This window comes from Gallinula chloropus (genome assembly GCF_964237585.1).
Source record: "Gallinula chloropus genome assembly, chromosome: 30".
Classification (NCBI taxonomy): Eukaryota; Metazoa; Chordata; class Aves; order Gruiformes; family Rallidae; genus Gallinula; species Gallinula chloropus.
The window spans coordinates 2,876,119-2,901,754 of NC_140115.1; the positions used below are offsets into that span (position 1 = coordinate 2,876,119).

The window sequence follows — 25,636 nt, forward strand, 5'->3', positions numbered from 1 at the left end:
CTAAAAGAAGAGTTCCATCACTTCTCACTGTGTCTTTTCCTCTTTTCACAGGTCTCCATACCTGACATCAGCAGATGTCCAACAGCAGCAGCTCCATCAGCCAGTTCCTCCTCCTGGCCTTTGCACACACACGGGAGCTGCAGCTCCTGCACTTCTGCATCTTCCTGGGCATCTACCTGGCTGCTCTCCTGGGCAATGGCCTCATCATCATCACCATAGCCTGTGACCACCACCTCCACACCCCCATGTACTTCTTCCTCCTCAGCCTCTCTGTTGCTGACCTTGGCTTCATCTCCACCACTGTTCCCAAATCCCTGGCCAATTCCTTGTGGGACACCAGGGCCATTTCCTACACAGGGTGTGTGGCTCAACTCTTTTTCTTCCTATTTTTGATCTTCACAGAGTTCTGTCTTCTCACTGTCATGGCCTATGACCGCTACGTTGCCATCTGCCACCCCCTGCACTACGGGACCCTCCTGGGCAGCAGAGCTTGTGTCCACATGGCAGCAGCTGCCTGGGCCAGTGGGTTTCTCAATGCTGTGCTGCACACAGCCAATACATTTTCACTGCCACTCTGCCATGGCAATGCCCTTGACCAGTTCTTCTGTGAAATCCCCCAGATCCTCAAGCTCTCCTGCTCAGATGCCTACCTCAGGGAAATTGGACTCATTGTGGTCGGTGCCTGTTTAGATTTTGGGTGTTTTGTGTTCATTGTGGTGTCCTATGTGCAGATCTTCAGGGCTGTGCTGAGGATCCCCTCGCAGCAGGGACGGCACAAAGCCTTTTCCACCTGCATTCCTCACCTGGCCGTGGTCTCCCTGTTTCTCAGCACTGCCTTCTTTGCCTACCTGAAGCCCCCCTCCATCTCCTCCCTATTTCTGGACCTGGTATTGTCATTTCTTTACTCGGTTTTTCCACCAGCAGTGAACCCCCTCATCTACAGCATGAGGAACCAGGAGTTGAAGGATGCCATGTGGAAACTGAGCACTGGATGTTTCTAAGCAACAACAAACTGCTCATCTTCTTCTGCTTATCGCTGACCATGAGGGCTGTGCTCTCTTTGCATCATGGCTGTCTGAAAAGTTGCACAAATTTTTCTTTCTTAAAATTTCTCCTGACATTTATTAAATATTTATAAGAACATTTTCATTGCCTGAATCACTTGACAACTTGTCTGAAATGGCAATGCTTTCCCACCATGACAGAACAGGAATTTCCTTGAAGTGTAACAAACATAAAGTCACAGAATCTTTTACAAAGTCCAACCACAGTCTAACCCTGCTTAGTCCACCTCCAGACTATGTCATCAAGCACAACATCTGAACACCTTTGTAATACTTCCAGGGATGGTTACTCCACCATGTCCCTGGGCAGCCTGTTCCAATAGCTGAATACCCTTTCCATAAAGAAATTCTTCCTGATGTCTAACCTAAATCTCCCCTAGTATCATTTCAAGCCATTCCCTGTCATCCTATGGCTTGTTACCTTAGATATGAGGCCAACCTGCACCTCTCTATATCCTTCTTGCAGGTACTTGTAGAGAGTGATAAGGTCTCCCTCAGCATTCTGAAGACTAAAATGCCCCAGTTCCCTCAGTTGATCCTCACAGGTCTTGTGCTGCAAACCTTTCACTGTCTACTCTGCCATTCTCTGGACACAATCCAGCATCTCAACGTCACCACATGTGATGTTCTGTCAGCTGGATTTAACTCCATTCACCAAAGCTGTTTGGGCCCAGCCTTCAGCCAGTTTCTAACCCAGCAAAGAGTATACCCATCTAATCCATGAACAGAGGCTTCAGCAGGGTGCCCTGGGGGAAACTGATGAAGGCTTCACTGAAGTCCAGGTAGATCACATCCACAGCCTTCCCCTCATCCACTAAGCAGGTCACCTTGTCATAGAAGATCAGCAGCTTGAAGCACAATCTGTCTTTCCTAAACCCATGCTGACTGGGCCTGATGGCCTGAGTGTCCTGCATGTGTTGCATGATGGTATGCAATATGATTTGTTCCAGCAGCTTCCCCAGCACCAAGGTCAGGCTGACAGGCTTGTAATTCCCCAGGACCTCCCTCTGTCCCTTCCTGTAGATGGGTGTCACATGTGCCAGCTTCCAGTCAGGTGGAACCACCCTGGTCAGCCAAGAGTACTGGTAATTAAGGGAAAGTGGCTTGGGGAGGAAATCCACCAGCTCCCTCAGTACCTTGGGGTGTTTCCCATCCAGATCCATCAACTCGCATGGATCTAAGTGGCTGAGCAGGTCAGTAACCAGTTGCCCATGGATGATGGGACTTCAGTCCACTTCCCATCCCCATCTTTCCACTCAGGGTCTGGGTATCAGGAGACCAATGGTGTTACTACTAAGGACTTAGGCAAAGTACATCAGCCTTTTCTTCATCCTCCATCACAGTGGTTCCCCCTGATCCAGTGAAGGTGGGAGATTCTCCCTGGTAATCCTTTTGGTATTAAGTCTATAAATTCATTAATAACAAAAGGATTACCAGGGAGAATCTCCCACCATTATTGTAGGTCGCAAACAAAAGTTGCAAGGGCTGAAAAAATTTCCTTTCTAGAAACCTCCCCAGGTAGCCCACTTGTAGCCCCAGTATCTTTGGGGGTCAGGGCTTTCCTAGCCAGGGGAACAGTCCTACGGTTGCCCCACACAATTTTTGTGGCTCTACTAGGTTCCGCCTTTGAAAATTCTAAACATCAATAGCTCCCAAATACATCTGTGAAGGCTGAAAGATGTTCCTGGGCTGAAACCCTATCAGTTAGCCAACAATCAGCTCTTGTAAACTTTGGGCAAAGGGCATTCCTGGCTATGGGAATTGTCCTATAACACCAGACATCATTTTCCAGCTCTACCAGCGTCCACATTCAAAGATGCTAAATGCCCAGCAATAGTTCCACAACAAAAGGTTTGAGGGCTGAAATATCTTGGGAGTCTGAAAACTCCCCAGCATGCCCAAAGGCAGCCCCAGTAACCTTGAGGCTCAGAGCTTTTGTAGCTGAGGGAACGATCTTAATAGTGCCTGATGTCATTTTCAGTCTCTTCCAGCATCAAACTCAGACATCCCATTAGCAGCCCTAGGAATGTTGGAGCTCAGGACTGTCCTTGTCAAAGGGAACATTCCTTACAAGTGCCTGACATAATCTGCCTGCTCCAGCAGCGTCAAGTTTCAAAAATGCAAAATGTCCAGCAAGAGCACCTAAACCTCCCCAGGTTGTGCACTGGGAGCACTGGTAAAGCTGACCCCCTTCACACGCTGCTTGGCCGTAGCAGGCAGCTGAGGAGAGAGATTTCATGGGTATTAAACTGTGTCATGTTGAACTGCTGTTTGTTGTCAGAGAAATCTGTCTGTGCCTGTGAGCACAGATGATGGGAGGAAAAGTGTTGGGAGTCCCAGGAGGCCAGGGAGGGAACTGCTGGGCTTGGGGAAGGGCAAGGTTCTGCATGCAGGGTTGGGTCTAAGGAGACTGCTTTTTCTGCCGGTCCAGATCTCTTTAGGTGACCTCTGGACCAGCCCCCATTGCAGCATGCTGCTGAACTTTCTTCCATGATCTGAGATGTGACAGAAACATTTTTCCTACGGAAAAACCCTCCATTGTGAAACTCCTTTGAAGTTTTCATCACTCAAATAAAACCTCTCCAATTAGTTGTACAAGGCTAATTTTTTGTTAAAGAAAATGACTTGAAGAGCCATGGTTGTAAGGGCTTTCTGGATGTTAATGAGCCCCATGGTGTGTTTTATTCTGAGTCAACAGACCTCAAGGTAGCAAGAGAAGAATGATGAAACCTCTCCAGATGTTTAGTCAGGAATAATGCCCAAAGAACCTTGAAGCACTAACAGGCCCCACCGACAGTCACTACTGACAAAGCCTCCCCAGGGGCTCGTTAGAGCAGACAACTGGAGGCCATGAGGACAAACCCAGGCAAAGCACAGGCAGCTCTGATGCTGAGGACACCCTGGCTTGGTCTGATGAAGCAGAAATGCCAAGCACTGACCCTCAGCCCCTGGGCAGGGAGATCCTGACCCCCACCTGTGCCTCAGGGCTCTTCCTTGGGATGTGGGGAGTGTGACACCAAGGGAAGGACAGGGATGTGACACATGGAGGCCTACTCTGGGGTGAGTGCAAGGGGAAAACAATGCTCTGTGGCCATGAGGACAATGTGTCTCCTCTGAAGCCTCTGTGGCAGGGACATCAGCCACAGCTAAGGGGACAAAGACCTCGTTACTATCAGGCCCTTTCATCCTGGCTGGCACCCTTGTCCCTCTACACCACTGCCCATCCCACACTGCCCCACACCTGTGCCTGTTTCCCTGTAGGCTGCAAGCACCCAGCACCCTTCCCAACCTTGATCTCACCCCATGATGTCCCTGCCTGTTCTGATCTCTCTCCATCCTCACCAGCTGTTCCCACAAGCACAAACCCACCAGCTCATCCACACTTCCTCTGACTGACTTTTCGCATCACAGCACTGTCCTCACAGTGACATTTCTTTATCCTCACGTCCACTCTGACCTTCAAAGCTGCAGTTTCAGTGGATTTGATACCCTATGTGCTTTCCACATACCACAGACAGGGCTTCCCCTAGCCTCCCCTCTCTCCGACCTAAAGAAGCAATGGTCACTCAACCTCTCCAAACAAGACCCCTAATCGTAAGTTGGCATACTTTTACTGCCCTGTCGTGGTTTCACCCGGCTTAGGGCCAAGATCCACGCAGCTGCCTGCTCCTTAAAGGAAAAGAGCAGGTTAAAGGGAAAGGGGGGGGGGGGGGGGGGGTGAGAAGTAAGGGAAGGGAAAAGGAATAGAAAGGGGCAAATAACCCCAAGATCAAGAAATTAAGAGGCCCGTGGGTTGGGATAAGGATAGTTTACTAAGATAACAGAAAGATACAATGTAACAATGCTAACAGGACTTCAAAGCAAAAATATATGAAGCTGTTGATACCCAATGCAGTTTCTCACCAAACCACACAACTCAGGCCGTGCCACCCAGAGCCGTCCCAGAACCCGACCGTCCCCCAAGAACCGCGCGTCCCGGAGCCGCCCCAGGCCTTCCTCCCCTCAGCCCCCAATATCCTGGGCAGGATGTAATTGGCATGGAATACTCTCTTTGGTCAGTTTGGCCACCTGTCCTGGCTTTGCCCCTCCTTTCCCATGAATAGAGAAATACGAAGAGACAGTGTCCATGGTCAAATCCACCAGTCAGTCATGGGCCCATCTGTATGTGGCATCTCTTCCTTGATGGCCTGAGATGTCATGGGCCCAGCAAGCTATAATAATTTGCCCTTACGTTGCCAATCGAGGTCTATTTGAGCCACTTCAATCTCAGCAGCCTGATGGACCTGCTGGGTGTTTTGATGTTCTCAGGTTGCTCGGCTCTTGGCTACGTGGGCATCTCCACACCATCCTTTTACAGTCAGGTTCTCTAACTGGGCAGAGATGTCTTGCCACAATGGAGCAGCCCAGATGGGTTTGCCTCTGCGCTGCAAGTTGCTTTGTTTCCATCACTGTAACCACCCCCACAGGGCATTGGCCACCATCCAGGAGTCACTACAGAGGTACAATTTTGGCCACTTTTCTCGTTTGGCCATGTCTAAAGCCAGCTGGATGGCTTTAACTTCTGCAAACTGGCTGGATTCACCTTCTCCTTTGGCAGCTTTTGCAACTTGTTGTGTGGGGCTCCATACAGCAGCCTTCCTTCTCCAATGTTTGCCAACAAGACGACAGGACCCATCGCTGGACAGGGCATATTTTTTCTCATTTTCTGGCAGTTCATTATACAAAGGGGCCTCTTTGGCATGCATCACCTCCTCTGGTGATATCCCAAAATCTTTGCCTTCTGGCCAGTCTGTGCTCACTTCCAGGATCCCTGGATGATTGGAGTTTCTGATTTGAGCCCGCTGCATGATAAATGCGACCCTTTTGCTCCATGTGTGGGACCTTCCCTTTGAACATCCAGCCCAGCACCAGCAGTCGAGGTGCCAGGAGCAGCTGGGCTTCAGTTCCAATCACTTCTGAAGTGGCTTGAACCCCTTCATATGCTGACAGTGTTTCCTTTTCTGTCAGTGTATCATGGGCCTCGGATCCTTTGCAGCCCTGAATCCAAACCCCAGCAGTCGGCCTCAAGTCTCCTCTAGTGCTTTCTGACAGAGACTCTAGGTAGGGCCATTCTCCCCAGCTGTGGTGTAGAGCAAGTTTTTGACACCTGGCCCTGTCCAGACAGGCCCAAGGGCTACTGCAGGGACTGTCTCCTGTTTGATCTGTTCCATGGTAGAGAGGGCTGACAATGAGACCGTAGCTGGGGATATGCATTTGCCACAAACCCACAGTGCTTGTGTGTCCTTTGTGTTGGTCAGAGGAGACATTGCCATTTCATTCCTAAAAACTGGATTTATTATTCCTAAAAACTGAGCAGGTCCCTTGACCTTACTTTGTTTGATGGCAAAACGAGCTTTTAGCAGAATCTGGATTATTTTCTTTCCTTTCTCAAAAACTTCATCTGCCCCGTGACCCCATACAATGATGTCATCAATGTACTGTAGGTGCTCTGGGGCGTCACCCTGCTCTAACATCAGTCCACGGCAGATGGTGGGGCTGCGTTTCCAGCCCTGGGGCAGTCGATTCCAGGTGTACTGGATTCCCTTCCAAGAGAAAGCAAACTGTGGCCTGCACTCCACTGCTGAAGGAATCGAGCAAAAAGCATTTGCAATGTCGATCGTGCCGTCCCACTTGGCTGCTTTTGACTCCAGTTCATACTGGAGTACCAACATATCTGGCACTGCAGCACTCACAGGTGGCGTGACTTCATTCAGGTCAAGATAGCCCACTGTCAGCCTCCACTCTCCATAGGACTTCTTCACTGGCCACATTGGACTGTTGAAGTGTGAGCAGGTTCTACCAATCACTCCCTGACTCTCCAGTTATGAGTTAGCCCAGCCTAACTCAGCCCACCAGTGCTGGCTGCTTGGGGAGGTTAACTCTGGACTGGCCTTAACAAGGGCACAGGCCCTGAGGCAGCTGGTGTTTGCAGAGAGCTTCTGGGTGCTCCTTGCAGCAGACACCCCTGCAGCCCCCCCACTCTCTGCCAGTACCCAGCTACACAAAGCTGCGACAGGCTCTGAGCCCCAAGCCCAGCTTGGAGCCCCGACATTCAGGACTCCAGTCTCACCTCCGAGCCCCAGGAGTGGCCCCATGAGCTGGATTTCAAGCCCCAGACATGCCAGATTTGGGCTCCGCTCCAAACCTGCACACTGAGGGCTGGTCTCTGGCTCCCATGGGGGTGCCCCAACCCTGTGGGCCTGACCCCAGCCCCACTGCACACAGCCGCTGTACCTTTGCAGTGACTGGCTTGCAGTTATCTCACTTGATCTATATTCCTACTCTACGGAAATCATTGGTTCACTTCACTGACTTCTTGGACTACAAAGAGGGGAGGGTTACTGTTAGCATAGGGATGCTATTTCCTGGAAGTCATTATCATGTCCCCAGCCCACGCGGAGTGATGCTGAGCGGGTTCCTCTAGTGGCCGTCGATACTCTTCCTCACTGTGTCCCAGGACTGAACCCCATTCCTGCGCGTGCTCATCTCATCTTCGGCTGATCTTTCCTAACCCTTTCCTCACTGCCCTATTCTCCTGTTTCTGAACAATTGCTGCCAACCAGATAGTCTCCACACTGTGCATCTCTTCAAGGCTGTAAATAGCGATGGAGTGTTTTTGTGCTGATTCTGTCTAAGTGCCATTATCTCCAGCAGTCTCTAGACATTTTTTAATCCTCATGGGGGATTTTCTGTAGAAGTGAAGGAGCAATAACTTTGAACATCTAGTGCACATTTATTCTCTGTGTTATAAAACAGGACTCCTAAGAATGGCACGTATTAACTGGGTAGTGTAAATACAGATTTGCTGCTATTTGATCATTCTCTGGCTTTCTGTATTTTCTGTCATACCCAGCAAAGTAAGATAGAAATTGCAGCCAAGTGTTGGATGGCTTTACATTAGCCAAGGCTATTCATAGTGATCCTGCTTCCTGCTTCTCTCCCTGTCAGAAAAGTGATGCTTGAACCTTGCCACCACAGTCTCTGTTTCCAGTGACTTGAAGTACAGTGTGACCTAAACCAGGACATGGGGAGAGCTGTGCTTCAAGGCTGGAAATAGTAATCACTGGCAACTGGCAGCCTTGAAGAGATGCAGAGCTTGTAACAGTGCCTGCGTGGCTGAAACCGGGCTGCCAGGCAGCACCCACACTGACATGGCTGCCAGACAGCACCCACACTAACATGGCTGCCAGACAGCACCCACACTGACATGGCTGCCAGACAGCACCCACACTAACATGGCTGCCAGACAGCACCCACACTGACATGGCTGCCAGACCCCCTGTCTCGGGCTGTGCTGCTGCTCCTCGGGCTCTCACAGCTCCCCTCCCCCCAGCACAAGGTGTCTCCTTTCCCGGGCGGCTGTTCCATTCCCCACAGGAGGGGGGAGTTTCTCACCCTCCAGCCTCTCCCCACCCCCGGCACCCCCTCTCCCTGCAGCTCCGCTCCCCGGCCCAGCCGGGGCTTTTGGTATCTGCCACAGCCTGGGCAGCAAGTCCCTGCCGGAGCCATCTGGGCCTCGTGTGGAGTCGGCAGCCCCAGAGCTTCAGGCCCTCAGTCCCTGGTAAGTTCACCCCTCTTTTCCACCCCCTTTTCTTTGTGATGGCAAATTTTTGTGCAAATTTCATGCTGCAACGGAGAGAGATGAGACACAGCTTGATGCAAGCAAGAGTTCATGGCCTAAAGGCTCCATCCCATTATCTGTGAACCTGGCAGTGCTTGAGGCTTTGATTCTCAAACAGCATGCCTCAACTCACAATACTTTTACCTAACAATCCTCTTACCTCACAATCCCTTTACCTCACAATCCCCTTTCCTCACAAACTATCTGTAAATCAATTCTGTGAATTCATAATCCCCTTACCACAAAATCATCATAGCTCACAATCCCCCTACCTGACAATCCCTTTACATAACAATCCCCTTACCTCACAATCCCCCTACCTCATATTCCCTTGCCCTCACAATCCCATTGCCTCACAATCCCCTCAACTCCCAATCCCCTTACCTCACAACCCCCTCACCTGACAATCCCTTTACCTCACAATCCACTTAACTCACAAACCTCTTGCCTGACAATCCCTTTACCTCACAAACCCCTTGCCTCGCAATACCCTCACCTCACAATCCCCTTACCTCACAATCCCTTTACCTCACTGTCCCCTCAACTCACAATCCCTTTACCTCACAATCCTGTTGCCTTTGTTTAGGCACGGCGACCTGGTTCAGGAACGGCAACGGCGCCACACTCTGGCAGCACGGGCCATCAGCTCACAGACACCAATGTGGTGGACGGCAAATGGTGTTTATTAGCGAGGGGCACGGGGCTTTAAACCCCAGGGCTGTGATGCCACTCCCATCCTCTCACCTTACTGGCTACTTGCTATTGGTTACCTGTGGAGGGGAGGGGTCCTACCTTTCTGTACAGCGCGACATCTTCCGACCGCAAAGCCCTATCTATCGACAGTCCCCTGTCCCCAAGCCCATTTTTAGAAAATGAAATTGGACTTTTCTGGGGGATTATTTTCAGTCAAATTAAAATGTTTGTTGATGCTGAAAATATAAGTTAGTTAGGACTGTGAAAGAAATGGACTTGTGCTGTATCCTATGTTAGCTGACATCATCACATTAGTAAAACTCTTTCTAGAAGACAGTGTCTGCTTAAAAGTCCCCCTGCAACTGTACAGAAGTTGAGAGGCAAGAGTAAACTGATGATAGTGGCTGCACACTAACAAGCTTCCAGGGCAAAGTCACTGAGTGTGGAGGCCCATGGCAGAAAGGAAGATTCCTGGAGGTTTAGTAGAGGCTGCTCAGTGCTGTGGGTGATGAAACTCATTCAGAACATTGACACGTGCCTCTCTGAATGCTGATTGGAGCAGGAAATCAGGGAGCAATTTCAGGATGACAAAGTGAGAAGATACAGACGTGCTGTGTCATGGAGCCACTTGCATGTGTCCTGTCACACCACAGGGCCCAGTGGTCCTCCAATGCCCAGTGAAATGGGGAGGCTTTTGGTCACCAGCTGAAGTTAGTCTCTGGTCACCGTGAGGGTGGAAGCTTGCAGAGTGCCTACACACCCTGTCTCTTCAACCTGGCACTGCCCAGAGCACCCTCCACCTTTTCCTGTGTCCTAATCCAGGAGCACTCACCTATCACCCTACTCTAAATGCCAACACCATAGTTGAAACCCTCACCAGATGCCTGAAGCTTAACCCATCCCTAATGCTGAAGCCACCCTCCCCACATCTTCAACCCTTCTCCAAAATGGTTCCTAAAGAGCTACAATGAGGGCAGGGATTGTGAAGGAAAGGCCAGGGAGATGAGGTTTGGGGCAAGAGGAAGAAGGTGGCATTGCTGGTGATGATACTTCTGCTGGAGGAAGCTGGTTGGTGAGGAGCAACATTGTGAAGTGCTTGAGATGCCTGAGAGCTTCATCCAAGAGGGAAGGGACTGTGGGGAAGGACAAGGAAGCAGAACTTGAAAGGGACAGCACTTGATCCCTACTCTTGACATGCCAGCCTTGATCTTGGCCCTTCCTTCTAGCCCTAACCCAATCCCCTAAGCCACAAAGCTGAGCAGCCCTGAAATAATTTTCAAGAAGCACTAAGCAGAAACACAAATCCTCACCCTGAGCCTCACCCAAACTGTAAAGGGGGAACCCTGACCCTTAGCCCTGTGAAGTCATTGAACCCTTGGAGGAGAAGGGTGAGGTGGCATCTATCTTTGAAGGGCTTGTAAGACACAAGGGGAGTGGTGGGTGGGGAAGGGACTTTTATTTCATCTGTGCCTCAGAATCTGAATAGTGACAGCCTGATTGCAGAAAGCTCATGTCTTGGGTTGTGACATTGCTTCTTCCTGACATCTCACAGGATGGGTCACTCTTGCAGGTTCTCCTCCTGCTGGTGGATTTCAACCACCTTGTAAAAGGAGAGTGGGGACTGGTACCAATCCAGGAGTATCCTGGGTTTCATCAAAGATGACTCCTGAGGTAACAGACCTACGAGAGAGTAGATCTATTGGTTACCAGTTAGTCAGTAGGACCCCCAAGGAAACTGCCCTCAGCACCAAAGGAGCAGAGAAGAGCTGGCAGATGTTTTCAGATGCTGTCGTGGTTTTACCCTGGCTGAGGGCCAAGATCCACGCAGCTGCCTGCTCCTTAAAGGAAAAGAGCAGGGGAAGAGGGAAGGGGGGGGGGGAGGTGGGGGGAGAGGCAAGGGAAGGGAAAAGGAAGGGGCAAATAACCCCAAAACCAAGAAACTAAGAGGTCCAAGGGTTGGGATAAGGATAGTTTACTAATATAAAAGAAAGATAAAATACAACAATGCTAATAGGACTTTAGAGCAAAAATATATGAAGCTGTTGATACCCAATGCAGTTTCTCACCAAACCCACAGCTCAGGCCGTGCCACCCAGAGCCGTCCCAGAACCCGACCGTCCCCCAAGAACCGCGTGTCCTGGAGCCGCCCCAGGCCTTCCTCCCATCAGCCCCCAATATCCTGGGCAGGATGTAATTGGCATGGAATACTCTCTTTGGTCAGTTTGGCCACCTGTCCTGGCTTTGCCCCTCCTTTCCCATGAATAGAGAAATACGAAGAGCTGAGAAAGTCCTTGACTGTCTGACAGCAACTAAAACCATCAGGGTGTTATCAGCACTGCTTTCATTTTAACTCTCAAACACAGCATTCCATCCACTGCTACAAAAGAAGTTAACTCCATCCTGACCAAAACCAGGACAGCTATATAACACTGTGCCACTCACTAATAAACGCCATTTGCCGTCCACCACATTGGTGTCTGTGAGCTGATGGACCATGAGGCCAGAGTGTGGCGTCGTTGCCGTTCCTGAACTGGGTTGCCACGCCACAAAAGGCAACAGGAGGCCCAAGGTCAGTCTCTGGGGTTTTGGAGTCGGGGCTACAGAGGATCCAGACACTCTAACAGAAAGGTAAATACTGGCAGCACATGAAGGGGTTCGAGCCGCTTCAGAAGTGATTGGGACTGAAGCCCAGCTCCTCCTGGCACCCCGACTGCCAGTGCTGGGCTGGATGTTCAAAGGGAAGGCCCCTCCAACACAACATGCCACTCATGCTACATGGAGCAAGTGGGTCACACTTATCACACAGCAAGATTGAATAAGAAACCCCAATCACCCAGGAACCCTGGAAGTGATCACAGAGTGGCCAGAGGGAAAGATTTTGGAATATCACCACAGGAACAGGTGACATGTGGTGAAGAGTCTTCAGTGTACACTGAATTTCCAGAAAATGAGAAGAAAAATGCCCTGTTCACCAATGGGTCCTGTCACATTTCTGGTAAACATCAGAGGTGGAAGGCTGCTGTATGGAGTCCTACACAACCAGTTGCAGAAGCTGCCTATGGAGAAGGCAAATCCAGCCAGTTTGCAGAGGTGAAAGCCATCCAGCTGGCTTTAGACATTGCCAAAGGAGAAAAAAGGCCAAATATTACATATTTCTCTATAATATTTCCTGGATGGTGGTCCAGGGTAGATGGTCTAAATAATAAATGATGTTATGAACCTCCCCAGGACTATGAAAATGTAAGATCTGGGCACGATGTAGATGGTGTGGAAACCGGAGTGGATAATGTCCTGGTTCTGGCCAGGCCAGAGCTCACCTCCCCTAGCAGCCAGCACAGGTGACCTGAGTTTGCCTGGGCTGTTTTTCACACCACCTGACATCACTTCCCCATCCAAGGGACTGGCTGAGGAGGGGTAGTCATACCATGCTGCAGCACTCTGTTATTGATGGGTTTGTAATGTACTCTGTGCTGTCACTGGGTGTGAGTGCAATTGGGGCTGTTATTGTTCCTGTTTTATGGTGCTTTTGTCAGTAAACTGTCCTTATCCCAACCCACAGAGGCTCTGTCTGTTTTCAGGCAGACTTAATGCAAAGAGAGCACAGGTCTGGGTCACACAAGTTCAGGAGAAGCTGCATTAGGAATGGGATGGAGGTGCACTATTTTATTATAGATTAGACAGAAAAGAAGGAAAAAACCTTCCACAACGTGGAGCAGTTTATTGCTGCTTAGAAACACCAGGCACACTAGTAATCAGTTTCCACAAAGCATCCTTGAGCTCCTGGTTCCTCATGCTGTAGATGAGGGGGTTCACTGCTGGTGGAACCACCGAGTAAAGAAACGCCACTACCATATCCAGCACAAGGGAGGAGATGGAGGGGGGCTTCAGGTAGGCAAACAGGACACTGCTGACAAACAGGGAGACCACGGCCAGGTGAGGGAGGCAGGTGGAAAAGGCTTTGTGCCGTCCCTGCTCTGAGGGGATCCTCAGCACAGCCCTGAAGATCTGCACATAGGACACCACAATGAACACAAAACACCCAAAACCTAAACAGATACTGACCACAATGAGTCCAATTTCCCTGAGGTAGGCACCTGAGCAGGAGATCTTGAGGATCTGGGGGATTTCACAGAAGAACTGGTAAAGAGCATTGCCATGGCAGAGGGGCACTGAAAATGTACTGGCCGTGTGCAGCACAGCATGGAGAAACCCACTGCCCCAGGCAGCTGCTGCCATATGGACACAAGCTCTGCTGCCCAGGAGGGTCCCGTAGTGCAGGGGGTGGCAGATGGCAACGTAGCGGTCATAGGCCATGACAGTCAGAAGATAGAGCTCTGTTGTGATCAAAAATAAAAAGGAAAATAGTTGAGCCACACATCCTGTGTAGGAAATGGCCCTGGTGTCCCACAAGGAGTTGGCCAGGGATTTGGGAACAGTGGTGGAGATGCAGCCAAGGTCAGTAACAGAGAGGTTGAGGAGGAAGAAGTACATGGGTGTGTGGAGGTGGTGGTCACAGGCTATGGTGATGATGATGAGGCCATTGCCCAGGAGAGCAGCCAGGTAGATGCCCAGGAAGAGGCAGAAGTGCAGGAGCTGCAGCTCCCGTGTGTCTGCAAAGGGCAGGAGGAGGAACTGGCTGATGGAGCTGCTGCTGTTGGACATCTGCTGCCGTCAAGAGTGGAGACCTGTCCAAGGAGGAAAAGACACAGTGAAAAGTGATGGAACACTTCTTTTAGGAAAACATCTTCTAATTCTTAGGGAATGCCCTCAGATTGACTCCCTGCATTCAGGAGGACTTTTGGCAGGTCCCTTTTGGGAGGTCTGCTTTGTGCTGGATTGAACGTGCCACTGCTGGGAGGAGGGTCAGCTGTGGGCTCTGGAGAACTCAGTCCTGCCTGGCAGCAGTCAGTAAATAGAAGGATGGTGGGATCTCAGACTAAATGCCCTGTGGATAGGAATGAGCTTTTCAGCACTGTCACTCCTATTTCACCTGAGGGCAGAGCAGAGCTTTGGTAATGGTGGGACAAAGGGAGCAAGGAAAGGAAGGGAAACAGTGAGAAACAGTCCAGCCAGGGCTGCAAGGACAGGGACAGACAGACAGGTACTCGCAGGTTTCTCAGACTGAAAACATGGAAGTCTTGTCTCAGAGTCTGTGCTGGGTGGCAGAAACCAGGAGGTTGATGTGGGAAAGTATCAGCACTGTGGGTGATGTCAGGGAGGTACCAAATCCCCACTGCCAGGGCAATGCTGGGAGCAGCTCACTCTTCCTCCTTGCCAATGTATCTGCTAACTGCAGCTGTCCCTGCAGATGCTTCTCTTTGCCCATGTCACCTCTGCTCTGTGCTCACAGACCTCATCCAAATTACCCTGTGCTCAGCTCTGCTCTGCAGACCCCTCCTGGCATCAGGGCACTGCTCCGTGGAACCTCTGTGTGTGCAGGGCTCAGGAGATGCTCTGACAAGTCCTAATGACCAATGAGTTTGCACTGCCTGCTGCAAAGTTATCAGGAAAAGTTCAGCTCCCACATCCCATCCAGTCCACAAGAGCAGAAAATTCAAAGTAAAGTCTCTTTACCTGGAGTGGAAAATTCATCCTTGGTGTTCTTGAAAAGTCCCTGGGAAGTTGCCAGGGATCCGCTGGAGCTGGGAGCAAACCTGTCCTACACAACACACTGACAGCAGGAGGACCCTACGCTGTCCTTCCATGGGTCACACTTTAAACTCACAGCTTCTTTCTGCACTGCTGATAGAAGTCCAGCAGGCAGGCTGAGTTCTGACCCTGGCAGCAGCAGAGTCCCTGCCACAGCACACAGACCCTGGGGTGCAGGGACCCTGCTCACTAGGACAGCCCTGGGCACCCCTGGGTGCACACGCTGCTTCACACCTCTGCAGCCATGCCCAGGAGAAGACAGCTGTCCTGCCCTGTCCCTCTGATGGGGCAGAAGGGCATCCCTTCCAGGCAGCACTTTCTGGTCTTAGAGAGAACCTGTCCTCCTGACAGACCCCACACACTGCCCCATGTCCCAGCTTTAGCAGATCCCTCCAGGAACAGAACCTGCATTGCCCTGCACCCACAGACATACCAGGCAGAGTGCTGTGGGGATTTCTTCTCAAGTGAGCTCTCAGTATCCATCACCACTCTCAGCCTCACAGGTGTCCCCTCGATGCCTACAGGCATTGTCCCCAGCCCTGTGTGCTTGGCAGAGGAGCTGCTCCTGGCCAGAGCTGTCTCTCTGGAGCACTGCTGGGTTGCAGTGAGCTCCCTTCATCCCAGGAGCCTGGCCAGCTCAGCAGAAGACCAGTTCTTCTAGGCTCCCTCCTGGTGCCTCAGGCCTCATGGGGATCGCTCTGTGATCTCATCTCTGATGTTCCCTCCCTCAGCTGGGGAGAAATCCTTCTGTCCAGCAGAGTCCTTTCTCCTGATCAAACCAGAGCTGGGCAGGACAAACACCTTTCCTTGTCTCTGCATGAGACAGGACCTCCAGGCAGGGACAAGCAGGGGTGTCTGACCCCCTGCAAAGGTTAAGGAGCATGGCTGCCTGGGACCTGCTGGTCCCCGTGCCCATGGGAATTACTGAGAGTGGAGGCCAGGAAAGAGTTGCTAAGACACCAACCCCTGTTGTCACCTGAAGGGCCAGAGGTGAAGCCAGGTCCAATCGAAACTCCCAGCGACTCTAGAGGGGGATGAAGTCCCTGTAGTGTGCATTAAAACCAGTTGGCAAAACAGTCCAGGTTATTCCTGCTACAGGCAAAGACGAACCCATTTGTGGGATTGCTTTAACTCAGGGACCTGAGTGCACTTGGTGGGTGATGAGAAAGGATGAGGAAGTCCAGTGTGTACCCCAAGGGGTTTTAGTTCTAGGTGAGGACAGCCACTAAATTGTTGGTGTATAACAAAATCGCTCAATGGCAGATGGTCTAAATAATGGATAAATGATGTTATGAACCTCCCCAGGACTCTGAAAAAGTGAGATCCAGGCATGATGTCAATGGTGTGGAAACAGGGGTGGATAATGTCCTGGTTCTGGCCAGGCCAGAGCTCACCGCCCCAGGCAGCCAGCACAGGTGAGATGAGTTTGCCTGGGCTGTTTTCCACACCACCTGACATCACTTCCCCATCAAAGGAAATTGGGCTGGTTGGAGAGGGGTGCTTGTGGCATAGTGCAGCACTCTGTTATTGTTGAGTTTGTAAGGTACTCTGTGCTATCACTGGGTGTGAGTGCAATTTGGGTTATTGTTCCCCTTTTATGGTGCTTTTGTCAGTAAACTGCCCTTATCCCAACCCACAGAGGCTCTGTCTGTTTCTCCTCGGGGAGTGAGCGAGCAGCATGTGGTGCTCAAGCATTGCTTGGGGCTGAACCACCACAGTTTCCAAGCCACAAGCAGTGAGCTTCTCTAAGAGAAAGTTCTGGAAAACTGTGTCCAAGGCCTTGCTAAAGGCAGGTAGACAATAAACACAGCCCTTCCCTTGTCAAAGAAGCAGGTCACCCTCTCATAGAGGGAGATTCAGTGGGTCAAACAGGACCTGCCCTTATGAACCCAAGCTGACTGGGCCTGATCACCTGGGGGTTCTTCATGAACTGGATAATGCTGCTCAGGATGATCTGCTCCACCAGCTTCTCTGGGACTGATGTCAAACTATCAGGCCTGTAATTTCCCTGATCAGCCTCCTGTTTCTTCTTATATAGGGGATTACACTGACTGATCCAGTCAGCCAGGACTGATGGGAAGTGGCTTGGTGACCCCCCCTTGCCAGCTCTTTCTGCACCCTTGGGTGCATCCCATTCAGCCCCACAGATCTATGCACATCTCTGTGGTGCAGCAGGACCATCTCCTCCTGGATTGACGTGGGGTCATTCTGCTCCCTGTCCCTGTCTCCTCGCTCAGGGAATTGGATTCTCTCTGTACAACTGCTCCTATTACTAAAGACAGTGGCAAAGATTTCATTAAGCACCTCAGCCTTGTCCTCATCTTTCCACAATGTTTCCTCCTGAATCTGATAGGGGATGAAGGGTCTCCCTGCTCTTTCTTTTATTTAAATGTAAGACAGATGAATTTCTAGCTGCGCTTTGGACCAACAATGAGGAGATACTCTCATCCTGTTGTTCTTCTCTCAGCGTTACACACCCCACGATGCCCCAGGTAGAGCCCTGAGCAATGCCTGAGGGACAAGGACCTGTCTTCCCTGGGGCTGGGGGTCAGGGCTTGGCCTTTCTGCTTCATCAAACCAACCCAGGGCTTTCTTCAGCGTCTCAGCTTCTTGTACATTGCCTTTGCCTACCAGCCAACATGGCCTCCAATTACCTGTGCTAACGAGTCCCTGGGGAGGCTCAGCCAGCAATGGCTCTCAGTGGGACTCATTAATACTTCAGGGTACTTTGGCTTCTGCTTTTGACATGGAGTTTTTTGTGTAATCTCCTCTCAGTACCTGAGCTTCAAGGACTCAGCACCAAATGCACCCCAGGGCTCTTTAAACTAACAAGCAAGCCCTAACGAGCTATGTCTCTTCATGTAATTATATTCAGGTCTTCAAGAGATGGACTGATCATTGAAGCAGTTTCAAAGGGAGCTCAGAGTAAAAGTGATTTATTTTTAAGGGTGTAGGTTATTATTTTCACTGTAGAGGAGAGGTGATAACCTCTGACTGAGATTGATCCAGGGTGCCTCCTAAGGAGGTCTGGACTGTTGTGGAAAATGGCCCCCTGAGGTCTGACACAGTGGTGACAACCTTGCTGCACATCTCCACAAGCCCACCATGACTCTCACCAGCCAACTGGGACTTGCATCCCTTGTCCTTACATCAGGTCTCTCTCTGCACTCCACAGTGGGGCATTACAGCCCCCCTGTACCAGCTCCCCTGCTTTCCTTAGAGAACTGGCTGCACACAGGCAGCACACAGGGAGTTATTTTCCCAACAACAGAAGAAACCTGACAAGATTCACCATTAGATTCAACACTCCTCACTCTATGCCAAGGGCAATCTGCCACCAATGAGGTTCACCTGCCACAAAGCTTAACCATGTGAGAGATGTTTTTGTGAGAGGAAGGAGACTGTGAAATCACCACAACTCAAGAGCTGGCTAAAGACAGAATGAGTCAGACAACTGCCAGAAAGGCAAGGGTTTAACTCCCTGAAACTCAGAGCAGCAGCTGGATGGTTGAGAGGTGTCTGAATGGTCCAAGGGGAAGGGGAAGGGAAATCTAGAGAGCAACCAGAAGCACTGGAGTGCAGATCCATTGATGGAACTATGATTTCAGACATGGTGAGTTGACTTTGGACAGGTAGAAATATGTGACAGACAGGAGAGATTAAATGCTCAGCTGTCCTGTTTCTGGCCAGGCAATAGTTAGCCTCCCCAAGCAGCCAGCAGAGGTGAGCTAAGTTAGCAGAGGTGACCTGAGTTAGCACAGCTGAGCTGAGTTAGTCCAGGCTGTTTTCCACACCACCTGACATCTCTCCCCCATCAAGTTGGCTGGTTGGGGAGAGGCACTCATGGTTTCCTTAAGGACAGTCTGAGTGTGGCTGGGGCCTTTGGTTTGCCCTTGTGTTGTGCAGTACCTTGTGATCCTTTGGTCAGTAGAGTCCTCTGTGTTATCTCTGGATGTGAGTGTAGTTTGTGATGTGCTGTTATCATTTTTTCACATTTTGTCAGTAAACTGTCTTCCTCCAAACCCACGGAGGGTCTGTCTGTTTCTCCTCCAGGAGTGAGCATTATAACCTGACCCTTGTCCATGAGTGAGATGGGAGAAATGAGAAAAGATTTCAGCTGCCTTCCAGGTGAGCACATCATCACCTGGCTACTCCGATGCTGGGACAATGGGGCATGCAGCCTGGAATTAGAAGGCAGGGAGGCCAAGCAGCTGGGATCCCTGTTCAGAAAAGGAGTTATTGACAAGGTGATTGGAAAGAAGTTTCAAGCCCTCAGCCTCTGGAGGCCACTTCTGTCAAGTGTGGGGGAAAGGTACCAGTTCAGTGAAGACGTCATGTGTTGGCCAGTCAAGTGGATGACCACAGAGCAGAGTATGCAGTATTTGAGGGGATTAGCCATGTGAGAGATGAATTACTATGATCCTGATGATCTGCAGCTACCCACCAATCCTGATGAAGTCCAATGTTCCTCACCCATGTGGTATAAGTCTGTGTGGAGTGCACCAGCATCATATGCCAACTCACTGGCAGTAATAGATTGGGGAAAGGAAGAAGCACCGACAGCAGCTGAGGTGTCTGGCCAACTCCATCTACTTGAAGAAAGTCTTTGTTCCTCCCTTGTCTCAGCTGTGGATAAGTTGTCTTGAGAGGTCTGACAACTCAAAGAGGATATGTCCTACTGCCCACCTGGGCAGCACTCTGAAGCAGGCCTTCCCCTGTTCCAGAAAAAAGTACACACCAAGAGGCATCCTGTGGTTCTCTCTGCATGACCATGGTGAAGACATGAGGAGGTGAGATGGGAAACCCACCTCCAATCCTGACAAGCTGCAATGAAAAAGAGTTACAAAAAGAGATTTCTCCAGGAAGAACGCTGCACCAGTTTCCAGTAGACAGCCCACCAGACTGTCATTGTGCCTGTGATCCTCTTGAAGGGACTGCTCAGCCTTTTTTGGGAAGGACAGTATGATGAACAAGATTAGAGGGCAAGTTTGCAGAGGTACAAGCCATCCAGCTGGCTTTAAACATTGCCAGATGAGAAAAGTGGCCAAAATTTTACCGCTATACTCACTCCTACATGGTGGCCAATGCCATGTGGGGTGGTTTCAGCAATGGAAACAAAGCGACTGGGAGTGCAGAGGCAAACCCATCTGGCCATGATGTAGATAGTGTGCAAAAAGGGGTGGATAATGTCCTGGTTCTGGTCAGGCCACAGTTATCTCACCTGTGCTGGCTGATTGGGGAGGTTGAGTTAGCCCTGGCTGTTTTCCACACCACCTGACATCACTTCTCCATAAAGGAGCTGGTTTGGGCACCACTCCTGGGTGCCTCCAGGGCAGTCTGAGTGCAGCTGGGCTGTTGGGTTGGTCCTCCTGTCCTGCAGCACTCTGTAATCCTCAGGTGGGTAAGGTACTCTGTGTTCTCACCGGGTATGAGTGTCATGGGCTGTTTATTGTTCTAGTTTCATGGTGCTTTTTTCAGTGAACTCTCCTTATCCCAACCGACAGAGGTTCTGTCTCTTTCTCCTCTGGGAGTGAGCCAGTGGTGTGTGGTGCTCAGCCACTGTTTGGGGCTGAACCACCGGAAGCATTTAAATTACTCTCTCCTCTTTTCATTTATTTTCTATCATGTCCTTTAATGCCTCTTGCTGAGGCACCACAAGTCAGTTGAGGCTTCTACACTCACGCATTAACTGCTGACACATCAGAGCTTCACTTCCAGCAGATCCTGGAAAAACCCTCCGTGGTTTTACAAAGAGAAACCTCAAGAACTTTTCCAACCAGAGCTGACCTGCTCCTTCTGATCTTGTGATGTTCTGCATCAGGGGATAACCAGAACAGGGGGTGGAACCAACACATCGTCCTTTTTTGTGACCAATCCATTACTGGTGACACATGATAATTTATTCATTGCTGCCCAGTGCTTGCACAGCATCAAGGCCCTTCCTGATTTGCATGCTGCTCCACTAGAAAGTAAGCTCAGTGACACTGGTTGTTGTGAGGGAGGACTGCCAGGGCAGCTGGTGCCAACTGCCCAAAAGAATCTCCCATGCATGATGACATCATCAGTGAGCAGGGTTAAACCTCAACACCCACACATCAAGGGAATTCAGACATGACTGGTGGAGCAGCAGTGTCAAGGAGGAGGCTTTGGGCGTTCTGAGGGATGCCATAGCAGCCAGGGATGCTACACAGGAACCTGTCCATGAGCACATTGGGCAGCACTGGGTGTAGTATGACCACCCATGCAAAGGCACTTACTGTTCAGTTTGACTCAACACTGGTGTGGACACCAGCAGAGTGTCCAGGAGTGGGGGGGGTCCCCAGTCAGGACGAGTGTGGAGGAACAGTCACAAGGTTGAGAGAAATTCTGCCAAGATAGGGTTAGGGGTCTTGTGTGGAGAGGCTGTGAGACCTAGGCTTCTTTAGCCTGGGGAAGGAGTGTCTGAGGAGAGTATAGGGGTAGCTCCAGAGAGATTGAAATTTCCTTTTCAAATGAATGTCAATTAAAAATAGAGGTGCAGATGGGTTATGAGCATGAAGAAATGCCATTCTGAGGGTAGTGCTGTGGTGCTTGGAGTTACTTGGAGGAAGTGTGGATGAGCTGGTGGCTTTGTTTTTCTGGGAACAGCTGGTGAGGAGGGAGAGACAGCAGTACAGGCAGGGACATGGTGGGGTGAGAACAAGTTGAGGAAGGTCATTGGGTGCCTGCAGCCATCAGGGAAACAGGCCCAGTTGTGGGACAGTGCGGGATGGCCTGTGGTGCAGATGGCCAAGAGTGCTGGCCAGGCTAAAAGGCCCCAATAGAAATGAGGTCTTTGCCCGCTTGGCTATGGCTGATGCCTCAGAGGCACAGAGGCCTCAGAGGAGACACATTGTCCTCATGGCCATGGAGCATCATTGCCTCCTTAAACCCATCCTGTGGAGGCCACCATGTGTCAATGTCATGAGACTAGCAGTAATGCAGTAGAGGAAAATGCCAAGCACGGGCTCATTAGGGAGGTAAAGGTCAGGGGCAGGTTAGGACAAAGTGACCATGAAATGGTCGAGTTCAAGATCCTGTGTGGAAGAATCAAGCCAAAAAGCAGGATAACTACCCTGAATTTTGGAAGAGCAAGATCTCCTCCACAACCTATTAGGAGCTGTCCCATTTGCTACACTGTTAGAAGGTAAAGGAGCCTGAGAGAGATGGGTAGCATTTAAACAACTCTTCTTCCAAGCACAGGACCGGTGCATCGCTTTGAGTAAGAAATCAGCAAAGAGAGGCAGAAGACCCGTGTGGATGAACACAGAGCTATTGGGTAAACTCAAAGGGAAGCAGAAGGTTTATGAACTGTTGAAACAGGGTCTGAGCACTTGGGAAGAATATAGGGATGCTGTCAGTGCCTGTAGGGACGCGACTAGGAAGACGAAAGGCCGCATGGAAAAGAAGCAAGCAAGGGACATAAAAGATAATAAAAAGGGTTTTTTCAGATATGTGAATAGTAAGAGGATGACCAGGGATAATGTGGGTCCCTTGCTGAACAAGGCGTGTGTCCTGGTAAAGAAGGTGGAGATACTGAATGCGGCCTTTGCTTAGGTCTTCACTTCAAAGGCCCCTCGGGATCCACAGATCCTGGATGAAAGCAGGAGTGTTTGGGAAATGAAGAGCTTCCCTCTGTTTGAGGTAGGGGAGGTCCAGGAGTGGCTCAAAGGGATTAATGCACACAAATCCATGGGCCTGGATGTGATGCATCCACGTGTGCTGAGGGAGCTGGCGGAGGTGATTGCTGAGCTGCTCTCTATCATCTTCAACAGGTCTTGGAGGACAGGAGAAGTGCCTGAAGACTGGAGGATAGCCAATGTCACTCCAGTCTTTAAAAAGGTCAAGAAAGAGGAACCTAGTAACTACAGGCCAGTCAGCCTCACCTCTGTCCCCAGAAAGGTAATGGAACAGCTTGTTCTGGATGCCATCTCCAAGCAAATGGAAGAGAAGAAGGTCATGAGGAGTAGTCAGCATGGATTCACCAAGGGGAAATGGTGCTCGACCAATATCATAGCCTTCTACGATCTCATGACAGGCTGGGTAGATGGAGGGAGAGCAGTGGATGTCGTCTACCTTGACTTCAGCCGGGCCTTTGATACTGTCTCCCATGACATCCTGATAACAAAGCTGAGAGAGCGCACGGGATAGATGAGTGGACAGTGAGGTGGGTTGAAAACTGGCTGTTGGACTGAGCCCAGAGGGTTCTGATCAGTGGAGCAGAATCTGACTGGAGACCTGTGACTAGCGGTGTTCCCCAGGGCTCGGTGTTGGGTCCAGTCCTGTTTAATATCTTCATTGATGAACTTGATGAGGGAATAGCATCCACCCTCAGCAAGTACACCGATGATACAAAGCTGGGAGGAGTGGCTGACACGCAGGAACACTGTGCTGCCATCCAGAGAGACCTGGACAGGCTGGAGAGCTGGGCAGTTAGAAACCAGATGAGGTTCAATAAAAGCAAGTGTAGAGTCTTGCACCTGGGAAGGAACAACCGTTTGTTTCTGTACAGGCTCGGGGATGACCTGCTGGAGAAGAGCTCTATGGAGAAGGACCTGGGGGTCCTGGTTGATGACAGGTTGGCCATGAGCCAGCAGTGTGCACTGGTGGCTAAGCGAGCCAATGGGATCCTGGGGTGTATCAGGAGGAGTGTGGCCAGCAGATCACAGAAGGTGATCCTCCTCCTCTACTCTGCCCTGGTCAGGCCGCACTTGGAGTACTGTGTCCAGTGATGGCCAGTGATAAGGGGCAATGGGTGAAAGGTGGAGCAGAGGAAGTTCCATATGAATGTAAGGAGGAACTTTTTCCCTGTGAGGGTGATGGAGCACTGGGACAGACTGCTCAGTGAGGTTGTGGAGTCTCCTTCTCTAGAGACTCTAAAAACCTGCCTGGATGCATTCCTGTGTGATTTAGTCTGGGTGATCCTGCTCTGGCAGGGGAGGTTGGACTAGATGATCTTTTGAGGTCCCTGCCAACTCCTAACGTTCTGTGATTCTCTGATTCTATGATTCCTACCCAAGGGAATGTTCCTAAAAGCTCCTCATATCCTTTTAATGCTCTACCAGTGTCCACCTTAGAAACTGCTAAATGCCCAGGTACAGCTCCAAAACAAAAGCTTTAAGTACTGAACAATGTTCCTGGCCTGAAACCTCCCAAGGAAGCCAATAGCAGCCCAAATAACCTTGGAGCTCAGGGCTTTCCTTGGCAAGGGAATGGTCCTAACAATGCCTATGTCATTTCGTGTGCTAACAGTATCCATATTTCAAACTGATAAATGTCCAGTAGTAGGTCCCAAGCAAGAGGACTGAGGGCAGAAATATGTTGCTGTCCTGCAACCATGCGAGGTAGCCCAGTAGCAGCCCCAGTACCCTTGGAACTCATTTTTGTCCCTACCAAGGGATCGTTCCTAACACTGCCTGACATCATCACCTGGGAAGGAATAACCGCTGGAATCAGTACAGGCTGGGGGATGACCTGCTGGAGAAGAGCTCAGTGGAAAAGGACCTGGGGGTGCCAGTGGGTGACAGGTTGGCCATGAGCCAGCAGTGTGCCCTGGTGTCTAAGAGAGCCAATGAGATCCTGGGGGACATAAAAAAGAAAGTGGCCAGCAGGTCAAAGGAGGTGATCCTCCCCCTCTGCTCTGCCCTGGTCAGACCCCACCTGCAGTGTTGTGCCCAGTTCTGGGCTCCCCAGGACAAAAAAGCCAGGGATCTCCTGGAGAGAGTCCAGCGGAGGCTACAAAGGCAATTAAAGGCCTGGAGCATCTCCCCTATGAGGAAAGGCTGAGTCACCCGGGGGTATTCACCCTTGAGAAAAGAAGGTTAAGAGGGGATTTTATCAGTGTTTATAAATATCTGAATTGTAGGACCCAGGGGAATATTTTAAGCCTCTTTTCAATGGTCTGTGGGGGTAAAACAAGGGGCAATGGTTACAAGTTGGAGCACAGGAAGTTCTGCACCGACATGGGGAAAAACTTTTTCCCAGTGAGGGTGACAGAGCCCTGGGACAGGCTGCCCAGGGGGGTTGTGAAGTGTCCCCCTCTGGAGATATTCAAGACCCCTCTGGACACTGACCTGTGCGACCTGTCCTAGGGAACCTATTTTGGCTGGGGGTTGGACCCAAAGATCTCTTGAGGTCCCCCCCAACCCCTACAATTCTGTGACTCTGTGACTGATAGATAGATAGATAGATAGATAGATAGATAGATAGATAGATAGATAGATAGATTGTGAGGCAAGGGGATTGACTGATAGATTGAAGAATGAGCTATAGGGATTGACTGATCGGTAGATGTGAGGTGAAGAAGTTGGCTGATATATAGATCGTGAGGTAAGACGATAGAGAGATCAATAGATTGTGAGGTAAGAACATTGTCTGAGAGATAAATGAGAGGTATGAGAGACTGATAGAATGTGAGGTAAGGGGATTGATACAGAGATTGTGACATAAGGGGACTGTGAGGCAATGAGATTGTGATGTAAGGCAATAGACTGATGGATTGTGAGGTAAGAAGGTGGATTGATAGATGTGACGTAATGAGATTGATAGATTA

At 50.4% G+C, this 25,636-nt stretch overlaps 1 protein-coding gene across 1 annotated transcript; it reads right to left on the minus strand.

Moving 5' to 3' along the window:
- Nucleotides 1-13,134: 13,134 nt before the first annotated feature.
- LOC311202499 (olfactory receptor 14A16-like) lies at nt 13,135-14,079 on the minus strand (the record flags this gene model as incomplete). The annotated part of the gene is made up of 1 exon (XM_084277084.1): nt 13,135-14,079. One exon carries the CDS (start codon nt 14,077-14,079, stop codon nt 13,135-13,137), a length of 945 nt encoding a protein of 314 aa, XP_084133210.1.
- Between the last annotated feature and the right edge of the window lie 11,557 nt (nt 14,080-25,636).